This window comes from Melopsittacus undulatus, chromosome 4 (assembly GCF_012275295.1).
Source record: "Melopsittacus undulatus isolate bMelUnd1 chromosome 4, bMelUnd1.mat.Z, whole genome shotgun sequence".
NCBI classification, from domain to species: Eukaryota; Metazoa; Chordata; class Aves; order Psittaciformes; family Psittaculidae; genus Melopsittacus; species Melopsittacus undulatus.
In genome coordinates, this window is record NC_047530.1 from 48,837,342 (window position 1) to 48,856,103 (window position 18,762).

The 18,762-nt window shown below is 39.8% G+C and overlaps 1 protein-coding gene across 2 annotated transcripts in view; it reads left to right on the forward strand.

Annotated features, from left to right (window-relative positions):
- The first annotated feature begins 733 nt into the window (after nt 1–733).
- LRRC56 (leucine rich repeat containing 56) overlaps nt 734–18,762 on the forward strand; it is a 66,865-nt gene continuing 48,836 nt past the window's right edge. Inside the window, exons 1-2 of one of the 2 annotated variants that reach the window (XM_034062630.1) lie at nt 734–794; nt 12,606–12,772. In XM_034062630.1, coding sequence (XP_033918521.1) covers nt 12,617–12,772 — 156 coding nt within the window. In that variant the 5' untranslated portion in view covers nt 734–794; nt 12,606–12,616. The remainder of the gene's footprint in view (nt 795–12,605; nt 12,773–18,762) is intronic. The other variant, XM_013129107.3, reaches the window with a different exon arrangement.

The following is an 18,762-nucleotide window of genomic DNA, read 5'->3' on the forward strand; positions in this document are numbered from 1 at the left end:
GCACAAGAAAATTCCCCCCACAGATCAATGGGTATCCTTTATTTGTATCAAGGTTGAATAATGAAAAAGGAATATGATGATGCTATGGCAATCTCCAACCAGGAAATGGTGAATGAGCAAAGAACAGTGAATTGCCATTCACGGATCTGGACTAGGGTTGTATTCTTGCACCAAAAGAGCTGTCTGATCAACAAAAGTTGAACCACATCCTAGTCTTTCGACCACTCTGGTCTGGAACTTTAGTCTTTTAATCTGTTTCTCATTTTAAAAAAATACAAACCGATTTGGTGAAACCAGCCTTGTTATACACAAGTTGTATTTTCCAGTCCTCAATACATCACAGGAGTGTGGAGTCACCTTTCTGCACGACGGCAGTGTTAATTATCCGTCAGCCCACAAAGAACACTTCAGATGCCTTCAACTCCCCTCCTACTGCCACCCCAAAACCTTCAGCTGTATGGTCACTTGCCACCCAGATCCTGCTGCCTTTCCCATCCCGTTCCTATCCTCCCTGCGGTACCCACCCCTGTTCTCCCGACGGGACTGGTAACATCCCTACTCTTCCCCCTACAGCCATCGCCCTCCACTCCCTCCAGACAGGAAGGGGAGGGGGGGGCGGAGCATCGGGGTGTTAAGGGGGCGGGAGGCGGGGCCTCGGGGGCTGTAGGCGGGGCCTCGTGGCAATGGGCGGGGCTTATTTCGGTGGGCGGGGCCGGGTGAGACTACTTGGTACAGCAGCGCCGCAGCAGCGGTTGCCTGGTGACGGTCGCTGTGTGCCCCAGCCCGGCCGGTAGGTAAGTGCCGGCCTCCCCCTGCCACCAGCAGTCAGCCCCGTGCCGAGGGGCTGGGGTGGGGGGACAGCCTGGAGACGGCTTTGTGAGGGTGGTAGGGACCGGCTGAGGGGTGGCTTCCCTTTGGGAACCCGGTGTTCGCACACGTATGTTTAGGGGTCTTGAAGAAAGGCTCTTGTGGTGAGTGACCATGCTGAGTGATGTGGTACACATCTAGTGCGTCCCAGGGCTTAAGTGCCCTGAGAATCAGTAGATGGAAAGCACCTGAGGGTCTCTGTTTATGTTGGCAATGAATCTGGTAGGTTTAACAGTGTGTTTAGCTTTTTTGCTTTGGTATAGCTCTAAGGAGAAAAGTGCTTATGAGTAAACAGTCCTGGGCCATTGCAAGCTGTAGAAACACCCGTGGGTATTTCATGTTGAGAGAACATGGCTCCTCCATGGTGCCTGCTCAGCTTCCCTGGGATGATGGGAGAGCCTTGCCAGTGCCAAGTTTATAGGCTAAAGAAAAAACTAAAAATAAAAGTTAATAGTTAACTAGGTTAAAATAAAGAAAAAGAAAAAATTATTTCAGAAGGCACTCATTTCTGTGATTGTAGTGTCTCACATCAGGAAGCAGTATTTGAAGTATAGATTAATGCTGGCTATTTATCTTACATTTTTTGTGTCTCAAGTTTATATTTTTCAGAATTACTAGCATAAGTAGTGCTTGGGTATATTTTTGTTTTATTTTAATAGAGCACTCACCCAAGTTCAAAGTAATGAATGTGGGGGAAACAAACATATATAGAATGGAGAGTTACACATAAATTATTGCTGTTTGGGAAAGAGCATTAAACTACCATAGTAGTTCTCTGAAAATATTATCTTGCAGCAAGCGAAAAGACAAAGAGCATTAAAATTTTGAAGAAGAGGAATTGAAAACACTGACAATCCATGTACTGTCTCTCTGGCCATTATCTTGAGTCTTGCATTCAGTTTTGACCACCCTGGTAAATGGCAGGACTGAAACTGTTTCTGTGAAATACAACAAGATAGGAAATGGGAAATGGACAAAATATATGAGACTTTTCAGCTAGGAGAGGAGATGAAAAAGGAGATGGTGCAAAAGAAAGCTATGAATTAATGGATAGCATAGACATGTGGATGAATCCTCCATAATTCTGCCTAACTCCTTTTAACTTCATTTATAATCTTAGCCTCCACAACCTGTGCCATTGTCTTCCAAGATTTAAACAAATATAAAAATGCACTTTCCTCTTTTTAGCAACTGATTTCCAACAAAATTCCTGATGTTTCTTTAGTCAATGGATGACTATTTGTCATGTCTTGAGGCATGACAAATAATTGTTTCCCTATGTATCTGCCCAGCTGGGGAGCACAACACACCTTTTGGCTTGGGAAGTTACCCAGCAGCTGATTGCTAGAAATTTAAACAGTGTGTCAGGGGAAGTGTCACTTTTGACTACTTCTGATCCTGTTTTTAAGCATCTGTTTCTGATTACAGTAGCTAGCTGGACATCTGCCTTGATCTAGGAGGACAGTTATAATTCAACCTCATTAGTAGCCTATATTGAATTTGCAAAGTTATTTTTCTGCTCTTGCTAAAATTTTGGGAGTATTTGTGCCATCTTCCACTGTTTAGTATTTTCCTATGAGTTCAGCTAGAATTAATCTCTTTTTGTACAATGTATCCCATGTGAGCAACACATTGGAAATTGGAAACATCTCAGTGTTGAAAATGGTTCTTCAAATGGATTTGTAGGCCATGGCATCTCTTGCTTCTATCAGATAATTACCAAATAAAATGGACTGGAAATTGTTTGGGGACAACAGAGCACTTTGAAACTCAAAAATGCCATATATGATGCATTTTCATCCTGTGCAGAAGTCTGGATTTCAAATGGCTCATAAAAGCAGTTCAGTAGTAGCTGGGAAAAAAATGGGTTTCACTGTCCTTTTCTTAGCTGGAATCTGGCAATGCTTCTAAATGGTGGGTACTAAAAATGCTTTAAAGACCAAAACCATGGTTTTAATTCTCTGCAGCTTTGGACTGCCACTTAGCTCTGAGTCCATGGGTTAGAGTGGCCTGTGAATGAGCAGCCAGCACTATTGGGAGCACCTGTGCAGGGAGACAGTCTCTCAGAAAACTTTGCTGCACTGTCATATTATCCTAATGAATGGAGAGAGCCTGCAAGATCTTTGGGCATGTGGGAGACCAGGGGGAAGGTGCTGGAGAGAGACCAGTGTACAGGTGATTTATCCAGCTTCTTCATGACAAGATGGGACAGTGTCAACTGATGTGAAAGCCTCTTGCTGCTGGTAGAGAGTAAGGCCGGGTCAGAAGCAGTGTTTGTGCAGGGTGAGCAGAGTTTACATGTGACAGGAAAGGATAATTAGTGCAACACTAAAGCAAAATGAAGTTTGCAGTGTGAGAGAGAGAACTTCTTTTATTTGTCCATCTTTGCAAGAATTGACCCTGCCTTGTATATATAGTATTTTTAAAGTGTGTGAAATCTTGAGTCTACGTGGGACATACTAACTTATTCTTTGGCTCTCATCACTTACAGAAGATTAATCTCAAACATTTTGTGCCATGTGGCCACGAGTGGAATATGGTACAATCTACGGAAATCAGTTGAAAAATTAGTTTATTCATTTGCAAAAGCTTTGTTCAGTAAGAAGGTACCTTTACACTGATACCAGAATAGATCTAAAGGCCTCACTCACAAGCATTAACCCAGGGGAGTTATTGCTTGGGTGATGAATTAGCCCTGAGCCACTCAAATCTTGATTAATTTTTTTTTTTATTCCCCCCTAAAATATTATTTCATCATTCTGCTTCTTACTGTTTAAATATACACATTGCAGGCTATGTGCTGAGACAGTATTGATTATTTTTCCAGATGTTAAATATGCATCATAAATGGAGAGATCCCTGAAGGTAACTTTTCTTTTAACACACTCAGACTTGCATAGAGTGGTTGTATGATGTGCAGTGCACATCTTGGGCATGTGGGCAGGCTGACTGCATTTTTTATTTTTTTTTTCAGCAGCAGCTCAGAAATAATATGCTGGGATTCATATTTTCAACTCTTCTCAGTTAAATTTGGGCAAAGTTTACTGATGTGTGAGCCTTGACCTATGGGACTTCATGTAACATGGCTGATGAAGAGCGAAGAGATCTACCTGCTTGTCACCACCTCTTGCATAGGTGTTGTGGTGAAAGAATACACATCTGGAGGAGGCTGTTGGGAATGCTTTTAATAATACTTTACATTATACCAGTGGTCTTGGGTGTTAGACACATGATTAACTTCATATTTGGTTCATCCCTCTACTTGTTCTGCCCAAAGTTCCTCACATGAATGAGTCTTTCAGGATGGGGACCTAAATCCTATGATATGGACTTAGATTTACATTTTGAGCTTGGAAAGTATAGATGCCTGCCCATGACATGAAGAGGAATTTGGATGCCTTAAAATTTGTCTTGTTTTCTTAAGTGACTGATCTTAAAGATACTAACTCTGCAAACGCTGACTTTGTTCATGTCCTTCCTTGATGTGTACAGTAACATGAGAGCATCTGCAATTTAAGTAGTTGCTGAATTAGGCCTTTTGAATACAAGAAAGGTAAATGAATGACCTGGCTGATGTTTTAGAAGAAAAAAATAGTTGCTTGGGTTATATCCAGTAGATATTAAGATAACCTGTGAAGTATTAAACATGAAATCAAATCTTAATTCAGCCTGGCAGGATGCACTTGTACATTCTGTACATTCTGTCTTCTGAAATAAGACTACAATATCATATGTAAGGCCCTAAACTAAGGATATTAAGCATTTCCTGATAAAAGACTTCATTAAGCTGGTGCTGTGGTTTAAATTAACATCTCTACCTTGGGAATAGTTTAAAAGAATAGCATTATAGTTGAGTACTTTTTATTCTAACAAAGCTGAAACTGTAATGTTGGAATTGCCTAAACTAATTATTTTCCCTGATCTTCTGCTCCAGTGACATCTACATTTAAGGCAGGATCTATGTCTGTGACAAGCACAGGTATGCTGGTTCCTGTGTCCCTTCACATTAGCTATCTGTGATAGGATCCCTATGTAAGGACAGTAGGATTTTAAACAGAGCATCCTTGTTTCTCCCTCGCTTAACATGCTGCATTAAAACTTGTGGTCATAAAGAACCAAATTTAGCTTCCTGATCCCTGGCTAGCCTGCCTAAGTTAAAGCAGCAGGAGACTTATTCTTATCTCTCCCACTAACTGAAATGAGAAGATCATTTGGCAGCCTTCTAGCAGTGAACACAGGCACCTTGGAGCTCTGGTTTTCCATAAGCCCTGCTGTTCACCAGCTATCCCCCAATTTACCCCCTACTTTGCTTTCCTTAGGCTGATTGTAGGAAGGAGTGGGTGCAGACAGCAGAAGAGCCATTTGGGGTATTTTTTTGCAGTAGGAAGTTCATCTATATAAGAAAAAGAAAATCATCTCAGTCTGTAGCATCTTGTAGTTTCAGCAAAGGTTTCAGATAATCCATGCTTATTCATAGCTGCTGTCTGTAAACTGCACTGCAGAGAGTACCAATGAATGTTTGTAGGCAGGCAGAAATTGCCACTGATCCCCTCACACCACAGGACTCTAAGAACCAAGTACAATTATTTGGACACTGGTCTGTTATTTTGTTGACACCCAATAGCACATAAAATAGAGGGATCTGCTTTTTACCCTGCTGTTGAACAGCATTTGACAAGATAGCTTCAAAATTATTTAGTTTAAAGGCATATCCAGCACACATGATAGTTTCTCATCACCTTACAACCTCCTCAGCAAGATTTGGGAAAGTATTATATATTCTGCTTTTTTAATGCATGTAATTTGTAGGTAAATGAAGGAGAAATGGCTGGCATTTAAATACATTGCCTTTTTATTTATTACTGTTATGTTTTTTCAAGATTATGAAACACCTTTTATTTCAAGCATGTTGGCTCAAACCTAGTCTGGGTTTGTAGCATGCGTTTTCTTCTCTGGGATCATGGCTGCTTTAGTTCCCAAGAATTTTCACCTAGGACTGTGAGGGACATAGTTCTCAAGGCTCACCTGTCATGGTCATGGCAACTGTAGAGTAGGATTTATATGTAGTACCAAGGGACTTTCTGGCACTTAAATAACAAGAAGACAATTTGGTACACTTGCTTTATATTTGCAAATTTGGGTGCTTAAACTAAAGGCTCAAATTGACTGAACTGTTAAGTAAACCAAACATTGTAAGAATTTGAGTCATTCACTGTCTTTGAAGTCAGTGAATTTTTTATTAAACAGGATAGTGATATCATGATATTTCAGCATTCTTGTAAAAGCTGGTTTTTCTTTAGTGGGGCACACAAGTGGAATACTTATATATGCTCTTTATAGTGTTTACATGATCCTTTGATATTAAAGTAGTGTTACTAAGGTAGTCATTACATCCTTCTGCTTAACAAAACCAGAAGATTATAACAAGATTTTTTTTGTCCTATACAGAAAAAATTCACATTGGTATCAGGTCAGATGTTTTATTTTTCAACTTTTTGGAAATTACACCTGCTAAAATAGATCGATGTGTTGCAGGATGCTTTGTATTACATAAATGTAGCAGGAACTGGTTTTGCCATTAGGGGTGGATTATTTTAACAGTAGTTTCCTGATGACATCATAGTAAATTCCAGCTGCCCAAACAGTTATTTTCCAGAAGAGGTTATCTGTAGTGCACTTGCACAAGATTACACTTAAAAGGGCACTCATAGTTCCCTTGGGACTTATAAACCAAACCTTTTGTTAAATCCTTAGTCAACACAGAATTCTTTGTTTTCCTTCTGTGGCAGTAGTAACAGTATGGACACTACTGTAATTGTGATTCTGGATTAAAAAAATAAAAATTACATTATTCAGGGCAAGAGAAATGGAAGTCTGCAGTGCAAGCTTCTTGTCATGAAGGAAGAGGTAGTACAATGGCTCTCAGATGTTTTTTTCCTAGATAATTTTTAGGCTGGTGACAAAGCTAAGGGCATACAGACTGCGGTACCCTACCTGAACTGACAATCCTCCCTGTCCACTGAAGCTTTTTGAAGGCATGGGAAGCCATAGAGCTAGAGGAGGCTGGTTGAGAAGCTGGCCTGAGGGAGTAGAGATTCATTCTTGTATGGCATATTAATACATAGAGCCATATGTCTTTTCCCATAGTAAATCTAGACTGATAACAGCAACAAACCAAACAACAGTAGTTGTTGTTTTTATTTTTAAATGGCAATGTATTCGCTTGGACAAGCTTTTTAGGTAATGTCTTGGCTACATTAGAAATTATCATGCCTCGTCACACTACTCAGAGGGTCTTTCCCAGACTTAAGAAACCATAATTAATATGAAGTCCAACATTTCCAGCAATTGCTGTATTTGAAATGTATATTAATACATATTTAATGAGAATACATGATCCCATCATTGACTCTTTGATAAATCTTGTAGCAGGAAAAGAAAACCTTGGAATTTTACCTGTTTGTTGGTCCCTAAGAACATCAAATGACTATGCTCTGCCACTTTCTGTCTAGCAAATTACAGTATTCTGCAGGATTTTGAATAACATGTTCCAAGGATCATATAATTTTGATAATAATTTTTATTAGCTGTATTACTCTATATATGTTGACAATGTTGCACAGTTTTTGATGAATTTTCACAATATGTATGTGAATTGAATAGCTTATCATCATCATCATCACACTTGCTTTGGGAAGGAGAGTGGCAGTGGTGGGGAAAGTTGGCGGATTAACTGTTTGTAGAATTCAAGACACTGATTAGCTGCTTCTAGTTATCCACATGTGCAAGAGGCTGCCAAGTCTAGACCTGTGATACAAAGCCTGCAAAATCTAATTTGTTGATTTCTTTATTTTATTCTTGTCAATGTTCACATGCAGGACAAAACACCATGGTTTTTTAATCCATTTTCTTTCCTGACGCTCTCATATACTCACTGATATTACTTTGCTCTCCCATTGAATTTATTGAAGGTTTTTGTTAGGTGCAGTTAGCTTCCATCCTTGTTGGTCTTACGAAGTCTTTCAGCAATCACCTGCATTACCATTGAGAGTACAGATCCAACATATATCCTATGTGACTGTGGAGTAAATCTTCAGTTTCATGACTTCTCAGACCTCATTAGTGACAATGAAGTCTTTCCAGTCCCTGTAAACTGTCCCACTGAAGCTGATATTAGTTTGGATCAGTGGTTGCTTGTCCTGGGTATTTGACAGAGCCATAGATTTTTGTCGTGGTTTGACCCCAGCTGGCAATTACATATAATGCAGCTGCTTGCTCACTCACACACACAGTGGGATAAGAATTAGGAAAACTGTTGAGATAAGAACAGTTTAATAACTGAAATAAGGTATAAAATAATAATAATAGTAATGAAAGGGAAATAACAAAGAGAGAGGAAACAAACAACAACCCCCCTCACCAAACAAACAGCAGGGACACCCAGTAGAATTGCTCACCACCCACCGACTGATAGGCTCCTCCTAGCCAACTCCTCCCATTTTATGCACCGAGCATAATGTGCTGTTGTATGGAATATCCCTTTGGCTAGTTTGAGTCAGGTGTCCTGTCTCTGCTTCTTCCCGTCTTCTATGACAGCGCTACAAAAATTATGGACAGGGGTGGAGCAGTTGACATCATCTACCTGGACTTGTGCAAAGCGTTCAACACTGTCCCACACAACATCCTTGTCTCTAAACTGGAGAGACATCAATTTGATAGGTGGACCTCTTGGTGGATAAAGAACTGGCTGGATGGGCACATGCAAAGAGTTGTGGTCAACTTTTCAATGTCCGTCTGGAAACCAGTAACGAGTGGTGTCCCGCAGGGATCTGTGTTGGGACCAGTCTTGTTTAACATCTTTGTCGGTGACACGGACAGTGGGATTGAGTGTGCCCTCAGCATGTTTGCCGATGACACCAAGCTGTGTGGTTCGGTTGATTCGCTGGAGGGAAGGAATGCCATCCAGAGGGACCTTGACACTCTTGTGAGGTGGGCAGATGCCAACCTCATGAAGTTTAACCATGCCAAGTGCAAGGTCCTACACCTGGGTCAGAGCAATCCCAGGCACAGCTACAGGTTGGGCAAAAAGGAAATTCAGTGCAGCCCTGCAGAGAAGGACTTGGGGGTGTTGGTTGATGAGAAAATGAACATGAGCCAGCTTCAGTGTGAGCTTGCAGCCCAGAAAGCCAACTGTATCCTGGGCCGCATCAAGAGGAGTGTGACCAGCAGGTCAAGGGAGGTGATCCTGCCCCTCTACTCTGCTCTCATGAGACCTCACTTGGAATATTGTGTTCAGTTCTGGTGTCCTCAACATAAAAGGACATGGAACTGTTGGAACAAGTCCAGAGGAGGGCCATGAGGATGATCAGGGGACTGGAGCACCCCTGTATGAAGACAGGCTGAGAAAGTTGGGGCTGTTCAGCCTGGAGAAGAGAAGGCTGCACGGAGACCTCATAGCAGCCTTCCAGTATCTGAAGGGGCCTATAGGGGTGCTGGTGAGGGACTCTTCATTAGGGACTGTAGTGATAGGACAAGGGGTAATGGGTTGAAACTTAAACAGCAGAGGTTTAGATTGGATATAAGGAAGAAATTCTTTACTGTGAGGGTGGTGAGGTACTGGAATGGGTTGCCCAGGGAGGTTGTGAATGCTCCATCCCTGGCAGTGTTCAAGACCAGGTTGGATGAAGCCTTGGGTGATATGGTTTAGTGTGAGGTGTCCATGCCCATGGCAGGGGGGTTGGAACTGGATGATCTTAAGATCCTTTCCAACCCTAACTATTCTATGATTCTATGATTCTTGTGCCCCTCCTCACTGGCACAGCATAAAAGACTGAAAAGCCTTTGATCAGGTAAGTGCTACTTAGCAGCAACTAAAACATTGGTGTGTTATCCGCATTATTCTCACACTAAATCCAAACACAGCACTGTACCAGCTGTTAGGAAGAAAATTAACCCCATCCCAGCCAAAACCAGGACAACTTCTCATTGCTTCTTGGCATTTTAAGTGAGTGGGTGAGGTGGCTTTACAGGAATTATTTTACCTGTCTCAGAAAGTCAAGTGGACCTGATAAACATGAGCAATCTAAATCCTGTATCTGTAGGGGGATGTGCTAGGCCCCTTTCTTGCTCCCTTACAGTACTGGAGATTTTGGAGGTTTGTGTATTTTTATGTAAGATTAGTACCTTACTACTAGGATTCCTGCACTCTTAGCTTTTCTGTATTCCTCATTTTGAGCATGTTACTTTGATCCATGTTCAGGAAAAGATTCCTCTCCAGATGAAGTTCTAAAATGATGGAAGCATGTGAAAAAAAAATAGTGTTGTTTGCTGACAATAACTCAATTTGATCCCAGATAATTTGTAGTGAAAATACTTTTCTCCTCACTAATCCAACTTTACAATAATTGCAAGCAGCAGATCAATAGTGGGAACTACAGAACTGGAAGTGTTACTCAGATATTAAGCCACAAATTGATCCCTCTGCTGTATCAACACAAGACTGGGGAGTGTTCTGAGGTGTAATAATGATGGACTGAAATAATTTGGTTTTGCTTTTCACAGCCTGAATCTACACAATCCTGCTGTTACCTCGTTATGTTTTGAGCTCACACATTACATCAGTGTTTTCTGACTATTGCTCCAGTTGGCTCCAATAACATACGGGATTAGTTCTGGATAATCACAGTCCTCACTTGAATTAGAAAGAACCACCAGTACTTGCATGGGATCCAGCACAAGTCTTGTGCAACTGTCAAAGTATTCCAGAATTTATATGGCAGATATTCTAATCCAAGTCTATTATTGAAAAAATGATTCCTTTTTAGGAAAATAAAGGCAACACTAGAAGACCTTCATAGCGCATACGATTCTTGAATTGCTTTGGGCAACTGATGACTGTTGTGACTCAGAGTACTGACTAAATCATACTGATCTGCTCTAGAGAAAGTAGAGGAAAATGTCTGAGAAATTATAGAATACTTTGGAAAAATAACAAAAATCTATGGGTTGGTTGTAGTGCTTCTCCCAAAAACTTAAGACACACGGTGTTTATTAGATCTCTTTTCCCTCTTAATGGGCAGAAGTATGAAAGTTGTCCTTATATGACTATAGACATGTTGAGGTTTTAGAAGTTGCAAAGTTCAATGCTCAATTCACTTTATGGTGTTTCTTTTATAAGCCATTGTGAAAGATTGAAAGGAGTAATGTGTCTGAAGAATTTCTTCTTGAATATGTTTTTTAAGCATTGAATGTTGCTGTGGCTCAGACATCGCACATTTGAGAAGTCAACTACTCCTGTAGGAATGCTTGCAGTGACCTGAGAAAAATAGTTGTTGCTTTCTGTGGGTCATCTCTTTCCTAATGAATGAGAAGGAGCATGTGGAGTGTGAGGTTTTGGTTCTTCTCTTCCCAGTGCTAGTAGACCCTGCAGGGAGAGGTATGGTGGCTCAGTAATTTTTTGTTGTTACTCTTCTTCAGATAAGGGCTGCCTTTTTTCTGATAGTACAGAGTCTTTTGAATTTCTTTCGTTAGTGCAAAATTGAAGACTTCTGATTGGACATGAGTAGTCAGAGCAAGAAGTCTCTTTGGCGTAAACCCCTCACCTGCTAACCATTCAGTCTTCTCAAGTAGAGATGACTAGCTGACCAGTCAGACCTTCTATTTTACCTAACAGAATTCACTCCTGCATTTAACTATAAGGGGGAAGGAAGGTGGCAATTCTCAGGGTCTGGCCACCACTGAAGCCCTGTCAGCCAATTATGATTAGCTTGATTATTTAATTACTTTTCCAGCATGAAGAAAAAGTATCGCTTCACAGTGGAGAACAGAGGAAAACTGCAGGTGTCCCTTCAGCAGAGTGAAAAAGGCTTTTCTCTAGTCTAGCCTGTTGTTGTTACAGCAGTGTTTCCAGCTGTGATACTTCCTTGCTGCCAAGTAGTAGTAAATAGCTATATAAATCATAGTAATGCTTGTACCATTTGGGTGCAGCTGATTTGCTTTTGGACTCTTAACGGGTGTACATATGCTTAGTCTCATATTTCAAAGTTAATTGTTCATATTTCTGTGAAAGTAATAGCTTTGGGAGTTGACGATTGAGCACTTCTGAACTGCTTCATCTTCAACTTTGTATTTAATTCTCACTTTAAGCATACACAGTTTTGTTTGAATTGTATTTTAATTTTATTTTCTCCAAGACTCTCTTCAGAACTCGAAGTCAGTAGCCCTGACCCAGAGGGCAGCCAGTAACAGTGCAGGTATGTTTAATTTAGGACAGCAAATAGAGACTGCTGCTGTCCATGCTACCTACAGGCAGGGCTGGAAACTGCAGAGAAGTGGTGACATGTCTTGGTGCTGGCACTTGCAGTCTAGAGCCTGGCAGAGTTTTGCTGCGTGCTATTTCCAGAGAAGACTGGAAAGAACTAGTGTCCTGGTTTGCTTGTTCTTTACTGCCTTCTTTGTAGAGAGCCATAGGTATGCCTGACTTTTTGTGTAACTGCAAATGATACCTTGCTGTAGAATCTTACACTCTAAGCTGAATGAGAGGTAGGACTACAACAGTTCTTGAAGGTAAAGAAAAGAAAGGATAAATGTTACAAAATGGATTGGGTTCTTTCTGATTAAAGAAACCTGTATCTCCATGACCATTTTCTGACTTGCAGTTGGAGTCAAAATAGATTTTGCTGAAGCGAAAATAATAAATACAGGAAAAAAAACAGACCACATGTTATTCTTTTATTCAGAGCATACTGAGATGGACCTGACATGGAATACTGGCAGAGTTTCTCATCCAGACTCAGCTGCAGACCAGGTGACTGATTTGAGTTGGCGAGGCAACCTAAATCTCAGTCCACTGATTAAAGATGATGGAGAGCTACTTGTGGATGAATACCTTTCCCCCAGGAAACTGGTGAGTAGACATCCAGCTTTTTAATGAAGTAGAAGAGGCAAACTGGCATATACAGAGCTGTGTTAACTTTCCAGCTGCCTTTGTGATGATTGCAGATTGTTGCATATCTGACAGTTAGACTTCTGCATAAAGTAGATTCTGTCTTATGGAAATTTATCAAATGCTTGTCCTCCTTTCACCTTGTTTCATATAAAAAGTACTCCCAGCATGAATGCTGCTGTCCTTATTGTTAGGTTTCTTGAAGCAGCATGAAGAAAAGTAAGGGTAGCATAATTATAATTTAAACAGATCTCATTAATGCCACCTGAAGTACCTTGAATCTTACCATCAGAAAAAGCCTTTTGCGTTAACCTTGTTCTAGAGATTGGAAATGTAACTTTAAAAGCACAACTTTTTTCTGAATTAGTGAAATCTTCTGTCCTCCTAAGAAACCAATTAAAATATTCTGTAAGTGCTGGAAGTACTTTCTATATATATCAAAGTGTGTGAAATTTCAAAGCACTTTTGAAAGCCCTGTTCCTTTTTGACAGGAGGGAGATGATTTTGGCATGCAGCCTGTTGAAAGAGAATAACATGCTGCAATCTTCATGAAGGAATTCAGTTTGCAAAATACTTGCGAAGGAATACTTGGTTGTATATTGTGCTTTATTTGCTCAGGAGTAATTAAGGATTAAATCCTTTGGGATGAGTAGGGGCTGGGAAAATAACCTCATTTATTCTTGCTAAAGGAAGGAAGATGTGAGAGCAGCTTTCTGTGTTGAGGAATTGTGTAGAGCTTAGTGAGGAAGAGCTAGGGCCAAGCCTGTGGTTCAGATGTTCCCAGCAGGCAGAATGATGATCACTGTAACCACAGTCCTCTGTGTATCCATTGCACCAGTGGAGAGACACTAGCTTCTGCAGGGGGCACGTTCCAGGTGCAATTTTACACCACTCCCTGACTAGATACCAGCCACAATTTTAACTGTGTGCTGTAGATTAGACAGCAGGTTATTCTCAGAACTACTCTTAGCAGCTAAGTTTTCCAGTGTTTATAAGATAGTTGGAGATGTAAAAGTCATTTTCTGTAGAATGTCTATTTAAAGCATTCTGAGGAAATTTGATATATGATCTTATGGTCTATGCCTTTCATTTTTCTTTGGCACATATGAACCTCTGATAGCTTCTTTGTCTTTTGCTAAAATCTGGCATATAGTTTGGCCAGTCTAATGTGTTTGTGGCCTATAATACCCTGTATAAATCCAATGGGAAGCTCTCAGATTAGTTTGTTTTCTTGGGGCATGAACCAAAGTCCATTAGAGTAACCAAAAGAGCTGCCCTCTGACTTCAATAATCTCTGAACTAAATCCTTATAAAGTTCTTCCATAGGCATGAAATTCTTCTTCAAAGGCTCTGCTGCTTTTAGTTCACAGTAAGTTGTAAGTGTGCATAGGGCATTATTACCTGCATCCTATGATGTTGTAGTTCATTATTTAATAATATTCCTTAAAATGCAGATCAGAAGTTAAATTCTCCCATAATTATAGGCCGTTTTTTAAAACAGGAAAGAAATCTTTATTATTCATAAGTACCCTCTTGGAATTAATCAAACCTTGCTTCTTTAAGGATTGTGTACATTAACATTTGTGTGGAATTCCATTTCAAAAAGTCTTTTAAATGGATGTTAACTATCCTATCTATTTTTCTGGACAGAGCTACTTGCTGGCCCTGGAACCCAACATTTGTGTTGGCACAGTGGGGATACTTCCTGCTCAGAGGAAAAATTATATGACATTGTCAAGGAAACCTGTCAAGGAAACCTTTACAATTTTTACAGCTTATTGTAATAACTTATCCAATATCTCTATTCTTTGACCTTTATGTTGATCAAATGGAAACCGCTGCTTCCATAAATTCCAGAGGAACTGGATTTGCAAATGTAGAAATAGAGACACTGTTCAAACATTTAATCAGAAACAAGTTTTCACATGCATATTTATTAAGGAACCACATGCCATTGGTAACCAAATGGTTTGAAAGATTGTTTTGCTTAAATCAATAGACTTGCAATATCTTCTTGATTGTCTTTTAGTTGTGAGTATTTTAGGAGTTATTGATTGTATTTACTTAAGTGCTCTGAGAAGGAAATTAACATTTTTGAAATACAAGCTCATTAACCTAAGATTCTTTTACATTCAAATAAGGACATAGGCCCCAGTTCTGCAGTGTTGTGTAGGCAGATATCTAGATACCTAATAGAGGTTCCCGAGGAATGTTTTTGTCCTGAGGTTTACTTCTTGTCCTTGCAGTGTTCTGTCTTGTACCAGTTCATTTTAACCTCGGGGAGGCTAGAAGGTCTAGCTGTGCAGAATCTGTGAAGACTGGGCACCTTGAATTGCAGCTTGTGGCCTCATCTCTACCTGCACATTTTACTAATTTTGCCCTTTTTTCCAGGGATATGGCAGTCTATTTAGTAGTGAAAACATTAGCAGTCCTCATTATTAAGTTCTCTGTAAAAACTATGATACTTGTATTCCTTCTTTTGACTTTTCCCATTTGCCAGGTTGTTTTCCTCAAAGCAAGGAAAGTTTGGCTCAAACTAATCCTTTTTTTTTTTTTTTTCGCCTCCTTGGATCCTGTTGAACATTAAACAACTCCTACAAAACCATTGATCCCTTTCCCATTCTCTTCTTCTCAGTTGTAGATCCTCACCTCACTTAAATCTTATGCTCACTCACTACAGGCTTTGTGGTATTCTGTGGCCTCATTTCAGCAGAAGGTTTGGTTTAAAGTCCTGTGTGATTCCATATTCCCATAATGTTAATCACATCTTGAGTAGTTTCTTCTTATTGCCGTCTCTCTTGCTGCAATGTCATCTAATGTCCCTTTATATTTGAATACTCTTAATCCAAGCTACAGGTCAAAAGCCTTTGATTGCAAGGGTTGGTGTCATTAGATGTTCTTTTTATTCTTTCTGCTATTATCAATGTCAATTTTCTGTTGTACTGTGTAATCTTCATCTATACAAATAGGCATTCTTGCTTTTCCATTTGTACACAGCCAGTTAATATTTCCAGCTCCCTGCTCTGCCTGTACTTGTTTAGTGCACTCATGTTGTTGACAAATGATGCAGGATACCAGAGTAAGCAAATTCACCATTCTCCCTTTATTCTGGAAACTGGCTATTAATGTGCAATACATTGCAGATAATTTTTAACTTTGTTAGGCCTGTGGCATGGACTCCTCATTAAGTGTGGAGGAGCTGAAGTTAAGGGTTTCACCTGTCTTGAATCAGATTCTTTTTGTTCTATTAACCCCATCTCCTTCCTACCATTTGCAAAGGATCTTTTCCTGGCTTCCACAAAAAGCATTCCAATTCTCAGAACCAACTAATTTTACAAGGTCAAATGATCTTCCAGATATTGTGATGTTATCAAAACTAATCACATTTGTGTGCGATCTTTAGCGAAGAAAGGAAGTAGTATTCTGATTTCACTATTTGTTGATCCTGTTCCAATTAATCATGTTTTCTAAACTCATGAACACGTGTTCGGAAGTGGTGTTTAGTTCTGTTGCTCAGGAGGTTAGGGTGTATTTCATATGGTATGCACTCATCCTCAGGGGGACAAGAAAATCCTGGAGGGTCCTGGAACAACAGACTGGATTCCTGCTGAAATGACTCAGTCGTTTCCTTTTTTCCTTTGCAGAAAGTTTTCCTCTTAGTTTTAAGCTAAATGGATTTGAGGGGGAAAAAGAAAGTTAATCATGGAAGCAAGTGCAAAATCGTGTTAAATGAAGTGGAGTCAAGATTTGGATCTGCTCAATAATGTATTAGAATTATTAGAATTGTATAATCATTTAAAAAATAAAACTGAAAAGATTTGAAGGGACCTCTGGAGGTATTCCAGTTCAGTCTTCTGCTCAAAGCACAGCTAACAAGTTTCAAGGTTAGATCAGATTGGTCAGGGCAGCAGATAGTAATAAACATAATACTGGGAACAGGAAAAAAATTACAAAGCCTCATTTAGTTTCAGAGCTTTTATTTTTTTAGGCTCTTGTACTAACACAAATGCCTTTACTATAGTTAAAGCTTGTAGTTGTTATATTAGTGTTCATCCTGCTACTTAGATATCAGATGTTTTATGTTCAAATTGTCACATCAGAAATCTTTATATGTATACACACACATTTGCATGCCTTTATATGAAAAACCCAGATTTTCATTTGCATACAGTCACAGCTGCTTAGCTAACATGAAATAGCAGATTAGTCTTGAGTTTTACATGTTCAGTAACACAGCACTGAGCACTGATTGTAGCTACTTATGCACCTAATTGCTAGATAGGAAAAAAAGAATTAACATCAGGTATGGCTTTTTTAATATGTATGGAAGGGAAAGTAAATCTTTAAAAGAAATTTAGAGCAAAAATTGATGCCAGAATATTTACTATCCTGTCCACTCCTCACCTGTGTGTTAATTCAGCACGCTGTTGAAACTGAGTTTGATTCCTCCTACCAAAACAATACAGGCTATTTCTGGGAGATCAGCAAATAGTTTTGGTGATCACATATAGTTTCTGGTGCCCCATGTGCCCACTGAGGTTTATGACAGTTAAGAGAACTCTCAGCAACTTTCAACATCAGATCCTTAATGCTGGTTTAAAAATAGGTGTCAGTGCTGTGGGTCCCCAGCATGAGTCAGTGAGGAGCTGAACTGGAAATGGCAAGACTGCGTAGGGGCCCATCCATGCAGATCTGTTGGTGTAACTTGGGGGCTTTAGCATAAGGACATCTTTGATAATGTATCCACCGCTTAAATTTCATAATTATTGCCCTCATCTGCAATTTTCATACAAGCCAAGAAGATTTCTTTATCACAGACTGAACACCTAGTTAATCTCTTCATCTGAGCTGCAAGAAGAATGTATTCGCATGTATATGCAGAAAATAGTGAAATATAGCTAAATATTGTAACTATGGGCATCTGCAGCATTTAACCATTTTGAAAAGAAGACTGCATGTGGGACCACAGGGAAGTTCTGCTCCCTCTCATTGAAAATCCCTTACTTAGAATCACTTAAAACCTTGTGAACATCCTTGTAATTTTCTTGTTAGAAGCAATATTTTGTCATACTTTCAGCAACCTTAGGGGTTTTGTGCAGGGAGAGATCAGAATTCAAAATAAATTTCCTGCAAAAAGCAATGAACACATGAATGGACATGACTCTAGTATTTGCATACAGGTGTAGTATTAAAAGAAAATAAGCTCACCACTCAGGAATTCCTGTCTTAGCCAAATTAACCAGGATCAACAAAATAAACGCACAGCTGGAAATGCTTCTCTGACAGCTGCACACCACACGTACTTCAGTAACCTATCCACTTTTCTTGGAGTATGTGAAAAATCTAGGAAGAGGGAACAGAACAGTTGTGTACACCAGCTTTAACTGAACAGATATTATTTACCAATTAATGAATTTACAGACAGTTGCAAGTGGAACTTGAACTGGGTTTCCCAGCATCTCCAGGTGACTGTTCTGCCAGTTGGGAAGCTTTGCAAGCACACAAGTATTTTTCACTTGCTATTCTTTACAGAATACTTACTGGCTTTTCTTGTCAGTCAGAGGAAAAGCTTTCCAAACTAGTGCACAGTCTCCTCTGAGATGTTGGCCAGACATTTTGCACGGTGGGAACGATTTGTGAGCCGTCGTGGAGTTGCTTTTTAAATTACTGGCGAAATTATTTACCAAGATGTTCTTCATGATCTCCTGTGAAATAGTTTTACTCCTTATATTTTTGCACCTCCTTTAAAACAGGAGAACTTTATCTGTTCTTGCTTTACTTATCATGTGTTCGTCTTCAAGGAATTGTGCAGTGCTTTACCATGGAAATTTATTTTCTGGAATAAACAAATTTAAGGTGAAGTATAATGCTTGCTGTCAGGCCACATTCTTGAACATCATGTGCCAGAAAGGATTTGATGTTTGATTCTTCAGAAAACATCGTCCTTCTCT